Genomic DNA, 18925 nt, shown 5'->3' on the forward strand with positions numbered 1-18925 from the left:
ATTAAATTATTAAAGTGTCATGCTTTTCAAACATCAGTGCCTATCATCCATTTTCTCTGAGGAATGCAGCCAGCCTCTGTCAGGAGTTTGAGAAAAATCTCTGAGGAATTATGTTGACAGCAAAGTTCAGTGTCTCACAGAGGGACAGAGAATCTGGTTTGCGTGTGTGTGGGTGGGTTGAGCTGGTCTGGCTGTGGGCCTCAGGGACAGCCTACTTGCCATTTCCAAAACACGAGTTCCATCAGCGTTCCATAGGCAGCACCAGAAGCTGCCTGTTCGACCGAGGCCAGTTGCAGCATTCCAGAGCAAACTGTTTCTGGCTTTGTTTCTCAAACACAAACATTGTTTTATTCCTCTGCTTGCAGCAAAACCTTGTCTCAGCAATCTCAACTGCTGGCAATTTACGAGCAGGTTATGGGGCAGAGATGGAAAGCTTTTTTGTCGTGACTGGAGTTTTTGTTTATATACACACACACACACATATACACAAATTTTGTTTGTAAGTTAGGATTGTACACTGGTCTACAGGTTCTCATTTAACTGATCACGTGTCTAATTAGAAGTGTTCAGTTATATAAAATTACTACTTTCAATATACTTTTCTAGAGGAAGACAACATGGTGCTCCATTTCTGAGGGCTGAGAACCTAGGGAGTCTCTCTACAACATGGGGGGATCTCTCAGGAAAAGCTCTGAGGCTGTGGTTCTCAGCCTTTGGGTCAAATGGCTCTTTCACAGGTGTCTCATATCAGATATTTACATTACAATTTATAACAGTAGCAAAACTACAGTTATAAAGTAGCAACGAAGAATAACTTTATGATTGGGGGTCATCGCAACATGAGGAACTGTATTAAAGGGTTGCAGCATTAGAAAGGTTGAGAACCACTGCTCTAGAGTGTATTTCATAGGTACAGACACAGTTTCCGTGTAATTATTTCGGGCATAAGCTAGCCGGGCAGGCGGCCGGGGTGCTGGGGACTCAGCCCCGCCGCTCCTATTACTACAACCTGCTTCTAGAACTTGTTACTGGATGGAAATCAAATATGTTTGAGGAAGAAAATTTGTCTGGTCAGTTATTCTACATATCACAATATGGAATTCAGGAGGAAGTATGTCATTCCAGGACAGGAAAACAGTCATAAGCCAATGAGAACTCAGTTACTATTTACAATCTCATGGAACCATGAGCACAAATTCAAAACATAGTTGGAGTTCGCTACAAGCCCCAGAGCAAATAAGAAATACCACTTTTGGTTGCCTTGGGAACAGGGCCCAGTAGTCATGTTGATGGTTCATTAACAGGAGAAGGGGCATTTTTAATGAAATGCCCAGTGATCACAGGTAGAGATACTTGTGTCGGATGATTTCGTATGCTAACCAGCGACTGAGACCAGTGCCTCAGTACAGAGGACGTGGAGGGGTGCATGCAGCGGCCATGCGAATTACGCATGAAATTCAGCAGTTGCCAGATGGTTTGCAGAATCTGTTCACTCTCCCTGTGGCTTGCTCACCACAAAGTAAATAAGCCAGTAGGTCCTTTCTGTGCTTTCTAATGGTATTGACTGCACTGAGTGACACTTCTGATAGGCATAGGAGCAAGCAGGTTAGACAAACGCATTGGACGCCAGCAAAAATGAGAGCATAGTAGGATGGAAGCTTGCATTGTGGAAATAACCTTTAGAAACAAAGCCATTCCTTCAGCAGTTGCAAATTAAAGCAACGTAAGGCAGTTATCCCTGCTTGGCAGAATATATGAACAATCCTTCATTTTACTACATGGATAATAGCCCACCTCGTTTAAGTAATAAAGTATTGAACATTTTGCTCAGTTCCAACACTTCAAAACTTACCTCGAAAAGCACTAATATCCCCATAGTGAACTTGAAGGACAAAGTATTTACTTCCAGTTTCTCCTCCAACTCTGAATCCAACACCTAAATCATTATAAAACAAGCAAACTGTCATGATGGAAGCTGGGGCTTACATGCGTTACAGTCAGGAGTCATTTTGTGCTACTGGTCATGAAACCCTCGGGGCACAAAATGACTTCCACCATATAAAATCAGCACACAGAAGATGAAAGAAACTGCATTGGCCAGAGAATGTTTAACCAAATCTGTAAAGAATCTATATTCTTAGTTCCCAATTTAGAACCAGAGAGGTCCCTGGTCCTTTAACCAAACAGACCACTCACTGGGAAAGAAACAGTGGGACAAAATTCTGTCCCTGTTGGCTGTTTAACAAACATATAAAAAGATTCTATTTCTGTTTAATAAACATTATGATTTACATTTTCGAAGTGGTTGTAGGAAAGAGATTCTTAGAAGTATCTCAGAGTGGCTACTTTCCCTCCCACATGAAGACAGGGTCTTCAAAAGTGACACAGAGGAGACCAGCTGCTAGCTAGGTCACACAATCCAGGCTTCGGTGAATGGCCTTACTAGCTAGGTCACACAATCCAGGCTTCAGTGAATGGCCTTACTAGCTAGGTCACACAATCCAGGCATCAATGAATGCCTTCATGTGGAGGTTGTTAGTGACATGTTTAAAATATACCTACTATTCACAGGCTGAGAAAATGCATGTGCTCTCAAAATGTCATCACATCGGTGACAGACCTTCCAGGATGTTTAAGCCTGTTGGTGGGCACAAGGTAATGGGCAGAGAGATTGCTCGCTGATTTGAAGCAATGCAATCGATGGTGACGGCATGAGCTAGGGATGGAGGGTAGGGCGTGTGCATCTTAAAATCCACTTCTCACCACAGCTCATGTATCCCATAGACAAACCGTGCACTCTTTTTAATATTCTGAAGCATTTTTTTGCAATAAGAGAGCATCTCACTATTCACTCAGACACGAGAGATGCTTCTATCAACAATTTACAGGTAAAGTCAGGAAGCCAGCTAAGTTTGACATTACATTAAATATCTAAATTCCAGGACTTAAAAAAAATATTATTGCTGCTGAAACAGCAATTTATTTAATTTCCAGGGCTCTCTTGGCTCAGGAACTATTCCTGCTGTCAAGAGCCAATGTGCCTTAGGCCAAAGGTGATCTGAGGTACACGTGATTGTTTTCTAATTCAATCCAAGCTGTTTCGAGAGCAAACTACTTACCAAAGAGGTGAGAAAAAGTGACCAGCTACCTTTCAGTACAAAGTAGGTGAGGCTGGCACTTTGAATGAGACTGCAGTATGGCTCACAGGCATAGGACCCTTTTAGAAAGGACCATTAATACGCCGATGAACACTAGTAAGACCACGCAAGACATTTCAGATGTACCTTTGGGGAGCCGGGTCGGGGGAGCATCTCTCGCCCAGGCATACAGAATGTTGGCTTTATCTGTACAGGTTCCTTCATCACAAAACCTGAAAAAAAAAAAAAAAGGTAGCTGTCACACCTACTCAGACAAAGAAATATATAAACAGTTCCACGTTTGGGCAGGTATTTAAAGGTCAAACACATCACTATATATTCATTGTATTTTTAGGCTTAAGAACCCAATGTTGTTTGGAGCAAGTTCTGACTGGAAGAAGCGCCCGAAAAAGGGATGGGAAGCAATTCTTTGTTGTGGATATACAGCCTACGCCTGGATACATTCTTATGTGAAATGACCAATTTGCAAACAGGTAGACAGCCAGTCATAATGCTCAACACTGTACTGCATAAGCAAACCTAATGAAGCGGCTCTCAAGACAGACACTGACAACAGTGACATCTACGTTTTGCCTTTTGCCATCAGTGATGCTATGAATACATTTTGGACCTTATCAACAAATACGAGTCCTCAGAAGGATAAACAAAATTTGCACATCAACTTAAAGGGCCTTTGACTATACTACGCACAAACACACATACATACAATAGGAATTTTTGATTATATTATACACACACAGACACACATACACACACACGCAGGACTTTAAAAAGATTATGGACACTGGCTTGCATTTATGAATTTTTCATGTGGCGCAAGTGCCACTTCGTGTTACCGCTTAGTGTTTTAGCTTTCTCCGTAATGCAGGGATATTTACCTCTCGCAGCTATTCTGTAAATCAAATGAGAGATATAAGTAGAAAACTCTTCACAAACCAAGGCACTACATATTGTAATGCACTGTTTAATAAAATGCTCACTTATTAAAACATTACCCACTGTGGATAGACTTCAAGGTGAGAGGAGCACTCAAGTGCAGAACCTCTCTTCAGTTCCTGCCCTGGGTCCCCCAACAGTTGTGATTCTTGGGGGTATGAATCATCCCTTGAAAACCCAACAGCTTGTATACGTAAACCCCTTTTTCAGGGCCATAATAGTGACGTAAGTCAGGCAAATGTTATAGTCAGGACCTCTGGTAGACCTAATTTAATATATGATAAGTTGATGGCAAATCATATTGTTTCTAACAACATTATAACCCTCGGTTCGTCCCATTATTGAATTAGATTTATTTAAAACATGGCCAGGCTACATTTTTTTTATACTGCTTTATGTTTGTGTTTTGGAAAATTGGGGCCAAACAAGGTCAGAGGCAGGAAATAAAACAGACCATAAAGGTTGAAAACTATCAAGAAGAAAGACAAATACAGCTTCTTTGGTGGTAGCTGGCTCACAAAGATAAAAACATGGTCTGGAGAGATTGAAAAGGCAGGATGTTGTGGCTTCTTAAACAGATCTGAGGCTGCAGATCTGAAAATACAGAGGTCACCTCTACAAAAACCATTGGTAAATCCGTCTCTCTTTCAAACTCAGGCAGGAACTCTTGCCCGATTTTCTGTTACAAACAGGGATAGGGTTGGGGAAAAGGACATCGGAATTAAGAACGAGAGACCCAGCATCAGCGTGTCCCAAACATTATGCATAGCAAATGCGCTTGCTTCTATAAATCAGGTTGCAGAGAGACTGTGCAATGTGTGTTGTAAAACCCACCAACCAGTTGTTTCTTACTGCTCACTGTCAAGTACAATGCACTAAAGATGAAGGATCTCGACCATGTGAGGACTGTGTTTTGGAACAAATGTCTAAGACATCCTCATGCCAAACGTGTTAAAGGGCTTTAGGATGTTGGACAGTGCCCAGAAGCATAAACATTGTCTTGGCTTCTTTGTATAATAGTTAAATAAATGAAACTGTCAGAGGTGATGAACTATAGATCTTACTCCTTGTAGGATATTAAAGCTTAAGGATTTCAGTGGCAATTTCCATACTTTACAACAACTACATAATATACCTTACACCCGTGTGATGGCAGTGTTAAGATAATCACTTTCTCTGATATGGAAGTCAATTTTTTTTTCCCTTGGGTTTTTTGAAACAGAGTTTTTCTGTAGCTTTGGAACCTGTCCTGGAACTAGCTCTGTAGTTCAGGATGGCCTCAAACTCACAGACATCCATCTGCCTCTGCCTCCTAAGTGCCAGGATTAAAGACGTGCGCCACCAACACCCGTCATGGAGGTAATTTTCAACACAGAAACAGATGGACGTGTAACAGAGAACATAGTAAGAATACACTCCACTTCCAGGCCAAGTTCTAGTTTTCCTTCTCAGGGAAGCCTCCTCTGACTCCATCACAAATTTCTCTTCTTTAACTGTACTACCACACCAAGCCTTGGCTTCATCATCCATCTCTTTAACCAGAACAGGAGCGTGAGTTTAGAGACAAAGCCTTCTGTCCTGTTTTCACAGAACCTGTGGAGTCTGCCCGGCAGTTAGCAACGAGGTGGTGCAGTTTGCTTCCTTCACTTTACGTGCTCAGACACTTCATCGAGTTGACTAAAAGGATACTGCATTGTCACATGTAAAATAATAATTAAAAATTTACGATAAAAGCAAAATACAAGCCCCAGCACATTTGAAACATTACTTGCCCGGCTGCTCTTCACTCTCTTAGGAATGCTGTAAACTGGCTGCACTTTGAAACCCAGGGAGTCAGTCAGTTCAAGCAAGTGCAAAGGTCACACAGCGAAGCCACAGAGCATAGTTCCGGCTGCCACTCTTTCTTTCATCACAACTCACGAGACTGATTTACAGGCAGAGACTATCTTAGGGAGATAAACGTTACTGATACCATCATACCTGAAGGGAAAAACGTGTACATGCAGTTCTAAAATCAAATTTCAGGCAGAATAAACTGCTCTGACCCAGTCACAATATCAAACAATTTCACGTTCTACTTTCGTCAGGTCTGACAGAATAACAACTTCCAAACCGTATCTTGGGACTACAGAGATGACCCAGTGGTTAGGAATACTTGCTGCTCTTCCACAAAAACCTATGTTTAGTTCCTAGCACCCACACTGGGCTCATAGCCACTCATAATTCCAGTCCCAGAACACCTGACAAACTCTTCTGGCTTTCATGAGAACCTGCGTGCACGCACGCACGCACGCACGCGCACACACACACACACACACACACACACACACACTTAGCTTAAGGCTGGAGATATGGTTCACTGGTTAAGAGTGCTGACTTTTCGCCGGGTGGTGGTGGCGCACGCCTTTAATCCCAGCACTTGGGAGGCAGAGGCAGGCGGATCTCTGTGAGTTCGAGGCCAGCCTGGTCTACAAGAGCTAGTTCCAGGACAGGAACCAAAAGCTACGGAGAAACCCTGTCTTGAAAAAAAAAAAAAAAAGAGTGCTGACTTTTCTTCCGTAGGACCTGAGTTTGGTTCGCAGCATTTGCATGACAGCTCACAAACAGACTCCAGTTCCAGAGAATCTTACACCCTCTTCTTGCTTCAATGCATACTGGAGGTTTCTCTCCTGCTTGCCAATTCCCAAATATCTACTCTGAGGTTTAATATTAATTACAAACTGTTTGGCCAATGGCTCAGGTTTATTACCAACTAGCTTTTACAACTTAAATTAATCCATTTCTAGTAATCTATTTATTGCCAAGTGGCCGTGGTGCTACCTCACATCTTGCTTCTCTGGAGGTTGCTGGCATCTCCCTGACTTTGTCTTTTTTCTCTCTGTATCTCTGCCTGGCTCGATTTTACTTGGCTATTGGCCAAGTCAGCTTCTTTAATAACCAATAGTAATAAAACATATTCACAGCATACAGAGGGACATGCCACATCATCTCTGGGCACTGTTCACAGGTGGTCCATGTACAGACAGGCATGCAGGCAAAAGACCCTCCCCCCCACACACACATAATTGTTTTGAAATCTTAGCGTAATTAAAAAACAATGTCCATATATATTTTTAAAATGTATTCAATACATAACTAAGTGATGCTGACTCACAGAAGGATATCGATACTGAAAATAATCTTAGACCTAACGAGAGTGAGAACTAAACTGAAAATAATCTTAAACTTAACAACTGTGAGAACTAAATGAAGAAAGTAAATTGAGAGAGCAAGAGAGATGATTTTTGTTGATGGTACGAAGCAGTTTTACATTCTATTAACAAACAGTGACATTGATAGTTTAAAGGGGGGGGGAACAATTAACATTTTAAGTGAAGATGGCTCTGGGTTCTTGGATCTTCCCTGTGGAAACCGTTCACCTCTAAGCCATAAGGAAATCTTTCAGATGGCATGGAGGTGTTCTGATTGTGCCCAGCATGGCAGAGAGTAGTCTCACCATGTTGAATTATCCCTATAAATTATGAGTGACTATTAAAGCACTCCCTGGTTGTATCTCTTAAGGGCTATTTGAAACCTAAGGTTACTTAGGCAAGGTGGGAAAAAATACCTTATAATTTCTTTTGGATAAAATAATGAAACCCAAGATGTCAGGTCTTGCCGTTAAATCTGCATGGTTTTATGAGGTTAGTGTATACTGTCAATGTGATGGGATCTGGAATTGCCTAGGAAGCAGCTTCCAGGCACAACTGTGTGGGCTTCTTTAGCCTCTGGGCATGCTTGCGAGGGACTATTTTGATCAGGTATACTGGCTCATGTTAGCTTCCATTTGCATCATATCTTAGGCATGGGACTCAGCATTAATCACTTTGCTTCTGTTGTGACCAGCTCCTATTGCCTTGACTTCCCTGCCATATGGATATGCCCTGACCTGTGAGTTGGAATAAATACCCTTCCCCTGAGATGCTTTTGTGATGGAATTTATTACATCAAGAGGAAAAGAAACAAATAGAGCAGGTTGTAAATTTCAACTGCAATACATTAGGTATCCAGTGCCCACAGCCAGAAAAGCTAACATCAGGTTGGAGGTGGGTTTCATTTTTGTTCCTTTTATTTTTAGAAACACAACATAATAACCAATGGCATGGGTGGGATATTGTCACCTTTCAAAACTGCACTGGTCTGCATTAAATATCCAAATATAATTAACTGCACTATAACCTATGGAATGTTTTTGCCAATTCAGATAATTCCATGTGAACGTTAGGGTAGTTATGCATTTGCACAGTAATTCAAAGAATACTTACTAAGCTAGATAAGAATGGGGTAGCTTGATGAACAACATCATAGGAACAGCCCCTGAGACCCCTTCACCCCAGTGAGAAAGCCAATAAAGTCTGTAAGGCTAGAGGGAATGAAGCACAATTTCTCAGTGCAAACCAAGTCATCCTTCCATGGAGGCTCTACAAGAACTGTACACCACAGAGCTTACTCTTTCATAGCCCAATAAGGCAGGACTAGAAGCCCTGTTTAAGCAGGGTGTGGTGGTGCAGGTCTTTGATCTCTGGATTGGCAGGCAGGTGTCTGAGTTCAAGGCCAACCTAGTCTACAAACTGAGTTCCAGGATATTCAGAACTGTTACACAGAGAATTCCTGTCTTCAAAATGAAAACAAAAAACGTCCGGGGACAACTACTAAGGAACATTTGAACCCAAGATGCTCAGTAACATTTTATGGTATAATGTCACTACTTTGTTTAACTCGAATGCTGGTCTTGTAAGGAAAGATAATCAAAATCACACAGAGTGTTTTATTTAAAAGTATTTATTTTATGTGTTTGGCTGTTTTGCGGTGTCGATGCTGGAAGAGCATGTCTGATCCCTTGGAACTGAAGACACTGAGAGCTGTGAGCTGCCATGTGCACGCTGGGAATTGAAGTCAGGTCCTCTGGAAGACAATCTAGTGCTCCTAACTGCTGAACCATCTCTCTAGCTCCCTCAATCTCTTTTTGAAACTGTCAAAATGGTTGTAGTCATGGCACTAGTAACCCGAGTAAATGCTAAGGGGCTCCTTCCACCAACTCTATCACTTCAGTTATTAGCCAAGGAACATAAGCACTGTCCATTCAGAGTTAGAACAGATACCAACCGTGTTTTAACCAGTGGATATGTGTTTTCCATCCTCATACAACTCAGTTACAATATTAAGGCAAAAGAAACGTGGTGGAAGAGGATAAGGCTGCAGCTCAGTTGGTAGAGTACTTGCCTAGCTTGTAAGAGGGCAAAGGGTGAATCCCTAAAGTAAGCACGACTAGTGGTCTTAACCCTAGCACTCAAAAGATAGGGGTAAGAACCAGGGCAAGGTCAGCAAGGAGTAGAGACCCTGCCCAGAGAAACAGATAAACAATGAATAAAGGGAGGCAGAGACAGTTGATTCCAGTCCAGGAAAATTTGTGACAAAAGATTGCACGTAAATGCATATAGTGCCTAACATGAAGTGGGTTTGGGAGGTTTGCTGTTTTCGTTGTGCTGAGAGGGGTGCTCTATCTGTCAATTTTTTAGAAGTTTCAATGGCAGAAGAAACAAAGAAGGCACTGCAGGGAACACTTGGAATGCTGCTAGGAGGTGTTCAATGTACCCGGGATGCAGAGAAGCTGTAACAGGTGGTGTAGGCAAACCCTGCTCTCAAGAATCCTTATGGTCTGGAGGCAAGCAGCAGAACTGGGGCCTTCCCTGGCAAACGTCCTCACTAAGGTGAAAAGACACTGGAGTGAGTAACCAAGCAGAGTGTGCTACACACAGGCACAGACGTGCTCTAGTGACTTGTGTTTCCTCCTCTCCTCAGCATCCTCAACCCTGCGGAGAGGGTGGCATTTAAAAAGACACAGCAGGTGGTTAATAAATAGAAGCAGTTGAAAGGGATTTCAGCTAATACTTCAGAGGATGGGGAAGCACTCTACTTCTTTAGCTGGAGAATGATGCTAAATTAGAACAGCTGGAAATGGCCTCCTCTAGCCAGCTGGGACTTGCCTGTTTAAAAAAACATCAAACAACTCGTAGAAGCCATCACTGACTCCCAAAGATGAGTTGGTCATAAGTATTACTAGGAGTAGTTTAAAAATTCATTATAAGAACTAAATATAGTTTTAGCTATGCACAGACAGCCATGCAAAAGGCTGGACATTTAAATGCCCACAAACTCTAACGGCCTAACATTTTGGTGGGTTTGGTCATGTAGACAGTTTAACCGATGCAGAAATAACATAAAAGTGTTCATATCAGCAGAGTACTGTACAATAGTTGAAGTTCAAGTTGGGTGTTCACATATGGATCTCCTCGAACACTCAAAACATTTATCAAATTTTTGGAACAAACCCTCTATCTTCTTGAAGTATAGAGCACATAATTATTATCTGCAGCCTCTCAGTATTGTGCCCTCAATATTCTGAAGACAAAAAAAATCTTAAATTGCCTTCAGTTGCTTAATCACCACACTTGGCACTCAACAGAACACAAAATGTAGAACTCTATAATCACATATGTTTAAAAACAAACAAACCAACAAAAGGCATTCGAAGGTACAGAGATGGCTTGACAGTTAGCAGTACTTCCCACTCTTACAGAGCATCTGAGTTTGGTTCCTATCACCTACAGGGAAACTCACAGGCCTCTCTGTAACACTAGTCTCAAGGGATCCAACACTGTCTTCTGGCTTTCCGGGCATCATGCAGAAGCATGGTACACATGCATGCCTGCACGTGAACACAGGCACACCACATAAACATAAATAAATCTTTAAAAAAAATAGCACTCTAAAGCTATTACCCCAAAAGCTAGTAACTTATTTAAATAAAAATTATTATATTTCTTCAAATCTTGAAACTCTCAGTGAACAACTACTTATTGACAAAATTACTAATATAAGAATGAAGGTGCAGTAATGTATTCACAGAATAGAACAATGCAAACTTTATTTTCCAAGACCTGCATATTTAGTAGTTATTAGTACAGGTCTGTACATTTACATGCGTGAGTGCATGTAATCTACATTTTCTTTCTCATCCCTAAGAGCGGGGCTGGAGATGTGGCGAGAAGTGCACGCATTCCCTCTTCCTGCTATTCCTCATTCTTGGTCCCTAAATATGGCTAATATTCTTCCGTATTAACAGGCGGGCATCTGAAGGTATTAGATTACATGGGACAAATACTTCTGCCTTCTTGACATAGCTCGTCAGAGAGTTTGCTTTCCCATCAGCTGGTCCCTGTTTGCATCCTCCAGAGGTATGTTAATTTGGAATTGAGCATCAGGCCCATTCGAACCATAAAGAGACCACCCCACAGTATATTAAAAGGTTTGCATCAACGTATGCAATTTAAGCGTACATGCATATAATTAACTAGACACATTAACAGCGTGAGCTGCTAATTTGGAATGAGACACAAAAGACTAGAATGTGTGTGGAAGGGAAAAAAAAAACTTTAAAATTAAAATGACTCCATAATGAAAACTGCTTCATGCTGTGTCTACTATTTTCATGTAAACTTAATATAACTGTAAATATATTTTAATGAACAGTAGAAAGAGGCAATTACAAAGAGCAAAGGAGGGCAGCTCCACAGTGAAACATCAGAACGGCTCTTTGCCTCCGTATTAAAAGTGCTGCCTGAAGACAGAGGATGAATTATAACTTCATAATTTCAGGGGAAAAATGCTTTCTATATTAAAGATCCATTTGCCAATGAGCTGGCAGTGCAAACAAAACCTCATGAGAAACAGGCACTGGGGAGGGAAGAGCAGTACTGGATCTCAGGAGCAAACAGACAGCAGGAAATACAAGCTTGACTGCTAAAAACCATATATATCTTATTAGGTGTTTACACTTTGTTAAAATAGCTTTGTGTTCCCTGAGGAATTTTCTAGCGCATAAACTGATGATCGATATTACTAAGCATCAAAAATCAGTACAGATATCACACTGAAAATCACCCGAGAGTTGGAGAGCCTTTTTTTAAATGCCGTCTGTCTTGGAAGAGTTGGATACCAGAATTGCAACTTAAAATGAATATGATAAATCTCATTGTTCAAATTTCAGAAAAGAATACAGAATTTTGGACCTGGACATATTTTTGGTGTTAGTGTGATCCAGATGGGAGCACAGGAGGGCAAATGATGGGAAAACATCACAGACCATCTCTAGTGCAGAGCCTGTGAGGCGGTGGGGGCGGGAGGCACAATGTCCTTTGAAGCAACCTACAAGTTCGGCCCATGAAGTGCCATGAATTCTAATTTTTTACAGAGAGGAATGGAGCTTGCCAGACACTGGAGAGAAAATAATCTATATTAACTTTAAACGAACTGCAAGTCTAGACTGTAAAGTCAGAGTGAGTAGGGCAGCTTTACTTAATGCATGTCTTCTACTTTGCATATTGAAAAGCTCCTATATCTACTTTTAAATGTTAAATGAAGACTCTGGACTTGGCTAAAAGAAGAAGAATAGTATCAATTATTTTCCTTGTTTTATGGTTACAGAGCCCATTATTACAAATATATAGATGAAATGAGAATGTGAACAACCAGGCAGATATTTTAAATTACATTTAAAATGATGCAGAATCAGTGTCACACAAAATCCTAGTTACTCAGTGGTGCGTCATCCCGACAAGGCACGTCCACCTCTGCACACGTCTCTAGCTCCTGGTGGTCTCGCCTTCCTTGGCAGGTTCACAGAAGGTGCGTGATGCACACTTATAGAATTTTGAAACATTAGCATAAAAGAGGTTTTATGATTGACCTAACATTGATCTAAAAATCAATGAATCAAATAAGCTAAGAGGCGTCCGCAGGGCATCCAGCGATGGGTTTGCTGCTTCTTCATTCTTTTCTGTTGTCTTTCAAATATTAATTTTAACAAAACAACATACACAGTCACGGCGATCACCACACCATTCCACTTTCAGTGGTATTTTCTTAACATCCCCCTCAACCAAAGCTGGAAGTCTTGGGCACTATATTTTATATATAAAGTTTCAAAATGGCATGTTTAAGAATACCAATAAATATTTAAAGGGCCAAAATAATATGGCTGCTTTGGCATTCCCTTTATATGAGAACAGCAAACAGAGAACCTGCATCTCATATAAAGTTTTAGCGGTTAGCATCATTATAACATCACCCCTGCAGGCAAGATGAAGCCGAAGCACATACAAAGAGCTTACATTCTTTCTAGCTAGTTAATAAATCCCAATCTAAAAGACTACACTGCTAATTACAAAAGGAATATTTTTTTAAAGCATACAAAGGGTGCAATTTGTAGAAGACTCAGAAATGACTGTCAAAGAATAATCTTTCAATGTGGAATCTTACTTATAAAAATTTGCTAAAGAGATAAAATAAAAATGTTGCTATCAAAAGGCATTAGCTGCTATTTTTCTAATTCCGGTCAGAAATGACTGTCAAATAATAATCTTCCAATGTGGGATCTTACTTATAAAAATTTGCTAAAGAGATAAAATAAAAAATGTTGCTATCAAAGGGCATTAGTGGCCATTTTTTCTAATTCCATTTTTTATATAAACCTAGTCACATGAGTTTGGTTCCTATGTGATATGCCCATTACATCAAATAACTTAAGCCTATTAACAAAAGCTTTGATGGCACTCGGTCCGTGGAGATTTCCACTAATTGCCTTGTGCTTTGCAAAGTTCCAAACACACATTACGATTGCTTATTATCAAAATGACTAGAAAGCTGCTACCGCAAGCCTCACCCCAGACTAGTGACTATCAGGATACACTGAGAAAGGTTCTTTGCTCTACATGATTATGTAGGAGCAAGACATCAAAACAAACCCCTTCTCAGTGTACGGCCAAACAGGGCACTCACTCTGGACTGCTAAACACTTCACAGTGATTCCGATTGGCGGTGAAAAAACATAGGAGGCTTAGAATGCATTGGTATTTTCAGACTTCACAGATCCTCAATACACACTGAAGAACAAAATGGAACAGAGCACTGTGGTCCTTCCCCCACGTCATCTACCACCCCTCTGCGACTAGCATTTCATAAGGGCTTACTGATAATCGTGGCGCAATAGGAAGACTCACCAGAGTGATTAAAATCATTCCTAAAACCGCAATAGCGCCGCCAATAAACATCAAACAGCAAAGTCAAACTGAAAATATCAGGACTTTGGAATCGGACATTTTAAGACATGCCTGTACTCCAGGCAGCTGATTCCCTGAGTCAATTAGAAAACTTGACATCCCAGCTTCTTGTCTGTGAAGTTTGAATAAAAACACTTGCTTTGCAGAGAAATTAGGGTAAAGGAAATGATACATACAGACTATGTAGCACAATGCACGGGACAAAAGAAATCACCACGAACAGAACTGCCATGCTTTTGGGAGTGCAACCATGAACTGCACAAAAACTGATATCAGAGTATCAGTAATCTCAATTTCCATGCTCCATGGGGACATTTAATCAGTGACAAAGGCTGATATTCTCCTCTCCACAGTGGACTGAATAATTCGGATAGCCACATGATGCCAACAAACAGGGGTATTCACGTGTTAATCAACTGCAAAGCCCTTACACAAATCCTTTACACTCTAGTGTGAGCCCTCTAACCCTTACCAGTAACTTCCAGTGGACGAAGGCATATTGCATCCAAAAAGTAGCATATGATGGACGGTATCCATGCTGGCACGTGGTTTGAAGTCAACTGTCACGAGAAAATGATACACAAGTGTGAATACAGGTTCTACGTCGGCGTGGCACCCTCACAAGAGACTACATCTTTGAACAGTTTGGATCGCTATATCACCATGATGCTTTGATGTATCAATGGCAAAATGCCCCGATATTTGACATTCTTCAAGATGAGTATGAGTTAATAATTTGATGTAGGGATATAGTAAACTACGGCACATTAAAAAGAGAAAATAATAATTAACAGGCTGGCAAAGACTGCTATTAACACGTACATTTGAAAATGAACGGTCCCATTTAATGCAGTGAGTGCATTATACAGGCATAGTGTGAATGCTCCAGGCTATTTTAGCCACAAGATATTTCCTTCCCACTTTCGGCCGAGTGTTATGTACCAGAAACATTGCACCATGGTGTAGTAAAACAAAAGGTACAGCGAGCAGTGAAAACATGAGCAGAAGGATTCACAACATATCTGTGTTACTTTAAACAGCAATAGCAGTCATTGTGCAACACACACACACACACAATTTCCTGCAGAAACAAAGATATATGTGCAAATGCATCTTTATAAAGATATAGAAATAAAATTTTATCCGAGATGAACTGAGTGCACTGGCTAAAATAATACTGATATTTATGTAATGGTATGTCTCTTTTCCTTCCAGAATCAGCAGTGGAAGATACTACAATAAGAAAAAGGCAGTGCAGAATACAGACATTTTCAAAGCTGTGTTACCAATGGCTGATAATGAACTCTGGATCCCATTTGGAAGGGACTGCTTGTCCTCACTGACCATGCTACTGTGATGTAGCACCTTATGTGTCACCAGTTCATACAAAAACCCTAAATTGTCTAATGTCAAGTGTGTCTTAAGGTACCTTTTGCCTATTTTTATTTGGCGCTGGGGAAAAATAAAGAAAGCATCATTTTTTTTTTTGCTAAAATACATACAGAGGCATGAGTATTTATCGAATAAAAACATTCTGCATCAGACTGTGGCACCAGATTTTCTGGTAGGTCAAGAAGCACGGGACGCATACTCTGGGCCACCCAATTTACAGTTTTCACAAGAGATTGGAAGCATTTTATTTACTGCACTGTAAACAAAAATTTAAAGCTTAAAAACCAAACCATGGGGGCTTTCATGGCACCACTTAAAACATAACAAAGAGGCTGCCTAGAACTCGGACTTAACTATCACCTGAGGCTCTGCTGTCTCTAAATAAAGAATACAATGGAACTGGGAGATTGAAGCTGTTTTGGACATAAAGAATAAATTGCAAGTTTCAACAGCTCGTAATTTGTCATAGTTTGTTAGCAAGAGAAGCAGAGGAGAGAAAAGGGTGTCTGCTTGTTCTGGCCACTCTCACATGAAGGACAATGCTTCCTTGCTCTCTTCCAGAATCTTCCCAGGAACCTCTCTGGTTCCTTTTTTGTCAGAAGCAAAACAAAAAAAGCTTTAAGGTATAAGCAGTTGTCATTATTTGTCTTTTATTCAACTGAAGTTTACGTTGGTATAATATATAATTAGTAATTTTATGTTTCATAATTCTCAAATTGTATCACTCTATGGACATCTATACTTTTTTTTTCCTTTTTAAAGAAATTGTTCAATTTAAGTTCCAAGAGCTAGGTAAAAATAGGCATAAAGAATTGGCTGAAATTTCCTAATTAATAATAAGTCTCAATGTCATGATATCGGAGCTGGCTGATAATAAAGAAAATCTACCTGCAGTCAGGTGTGATGTATTCACAGCAATGTCTATACTTTTGTTTTCTTTTTTTTTTAATTTTTCTTTTCATTTGTGTGAGTCTAATGAATAGTTGCCATGTGTTTTCAGTTGCCTACAAAGGCCAGTAGAGGGCGTGAGACTCCCTGAGACTGGACTTGCAGGTAAACTGCCCAACTTGGGTGCTGAGAAGGGAACTCAGGTCCCCTGAAAGAGCAGTTGCTCTTCACTGATGGCTCCTTTCTCCAGCCCCTTTTCTGTAGCCATGACAAACTGTGAATGGTTTTCAAAAATGAATCTCATTCCTGGTCTCTTGTATAACCTGTGTTGTTTTCATCCCCTTGGATTATTTTACTAGGGAGTAGCTAGTTTTCTTACCATTGAATCATTGCGAGACTTTGGTTAACAACCAACAAAACTATGTGTAGCTTATTCCAGGAATTAAGGCTTTAGATCCCTGACAATTTGAGATTCAGGCATCGGTTAAACATTCAGGTGTACACAATCAGCAGAGGTGGAACTGTGACTCTTGGGGACAGGCGGGCAGGGAGGGAAAGAGAAATCACTTCATGGAAGTCACTCACAGATTAAATGCAGAGCTGTGGGGTGGACAGAAGTAGGAACCTTGGAGAAGGCTTGGGACAAAGGGACAGAGAAAGCCCTGGGCAGTCAGGATTCCTTTAGAAAACATCAGTCGAACTGTTTTATATTAATGCTATATTAATGCCTGAGAAACAAGTCGAGAACACCGCCCCACCTTTTTATGGAGAAAAAGGTGAGTCATCAGTAATTCTCCTAAAAAGATGCAGATGAGCAGGATCCTTTTATGAAAGCAGCAATAAACTCTGCCTGGGCTTTTTACAAAGAGAAGGACAATGGGGGTGCCTAGGCATCTGCTTAAACCCCAGGGCCTTCTGACCCAAAGGCATCTGCTTAAACCCCAGGACCTTCTGACACCGTGTGTTCAGTAAAGCACAAATTCTCCAGCCATCTCTTTTAAAACCTCAGCCTGACATACTTCTGTACATAGTACTTACTTGCTTTACACCAAAGCTTTACTAGCTGTAAGCATGGTTTTATTTCTAAAATGAGAAATGTCTATTATTAAGCAGTTGCAAAAGAAAATTCCACAGTTCCCACTTATAAAACTTATACTAAAACAAATAAAAAAACACCCACCACAGCCTTATTCTTCCGGAGTCATAGATTCACCCTGAAATTCAAGATTTAATTTAAATGCTAAAGAAATTATGGGCACAAGGTGAAAAACATGAGGCTAGACATCCTTTTTCATAGTCTAATGAAAAATATACCTAAGTATTTTTATAATTATAGCCCAAACTACAGTCCACTGCAAACTGAAATGAAAAATACCTCCAGCTGAAAGAAGTCATATTGAAATGTAAATCTCAAGCAAACAGGAGATGACTTACAATAATGTAGAGCTTATAAAATTCCACCTAAAGGCAACAAATGGGCAAAGAGAGTTTGACAGGTTCATTTCCAAGGCTGGTTTCATATATTTCTATAGTCCCTACTTCCTATCGAAATGCCAAGGCTCCACCCCCTGTGCATAGGGTTAAAGTCCACTTGAACAGAAGACATACACGTGATTTTGGAGATCTCAGCAGAACAAGAAACAAAGATTACAAACATAAAATCCTATCTTCAGAGAAACCGCTCCCTTCCTCCTCATCCCCTGACGTCCTATCATATGCCAAAGAAAGAAAGGATGCCAGGGAAAAAAGGAGGAGGGAGGCAATAAAGAAAAAAGTGCCACATGAGTGTACTCTTCCAGCAGGCAGAACAAACAAAACCTTGGAAGGGTGGCATCACTCAGAACACAGCCTCGTGAGAATGTAAGCGAGTCCTATAGCTGATTAGAGAGCAACCACCATCAGTCTTCCAGGTGGGCAATAAGATAACAGTGGTTTACTGGGAAATTACTAACGGTGAAGGCCTCTAGATGTCTCTGAGCAGGGAGAATTGTGTAGGTAAGCCCTGGGGACTAACCACCTTGGAAGGAAAAAGACTTCAAAGTAGTAACTCAGACCTATCAATGAAAGGAGGAAGGTGACAGGGAAATGAGCAGGTAGGAGGACTCCCCGAAGGGTGATGTCACCCCAACTGAAAGACAGTAGTATGTGTGGGAAGAACATTAAGACAGACAGACAATGAGCTCTATTTCTGGAGCTCCAAGCAAAGTCTGTTTTAAGTGCATGAAGTTCCCGGGATTTACAGCCTCTTTTAGCTAACATCAGTTTGCAGCTGGGGCGGTGCACATTTCCAAGACTGTGACCTGGGAGAAACTTTCATTGGACACTCAGTTTTCTCTCCATTTCTCCAAGTGGATTTCCAGGAGGTCTAGGCCTACTTGTCAAACTGGATAC

General features: G+C 40.8%; 1 protein-coding gene across 9 annotated transcripts in view; it reads right to left on the reverse strand.

Moving 5' to 3' along the window:
• Window positions 1-18925, reverse strand: part of Pam (peptidylglycine alpha-amidating monooxygenase) — a 294614-nt gene that overhangs the window by 102358 nt on the left and 173331 nt on the right. For all 9 annotated transcript variants that reach the window (XM_026786116.1, XM_026786114.1, XM_026786115.1 and 6 more), the window contains exons 5-7: window positions 14727-14814; window positions 3285-3370; window positions 1853-1936 (exon numbers count right to left, since the gene is read on the reverse strand). In XM_026786116.1, coding sequence (XP_026641917.1) covers window positions 1853-1936; window positions 3285-3370; window positions 14727-14814 — 258 coding nt within the window. The remainder of the gene's footprint in view (window positions 1-1852; window positions 1937-3284; window positions 3371-14726; window positions 14815-18925) is intronic.

This window comes from Microtus ochrogaster, linkage group LG4 (genome assembly GCF_000317375.1).
Source record: "Microtus ochrogaster isolate Prairie Vole_2 linkage group LG4, MicOch1.0, whole genome shotgun sequence".
Lineage (NCBI taxonomy): Eukaryota > Metazoa > Chordata > Mammalia > Rodentia > Cricetidae > Microtus > Microtus ochrogaster.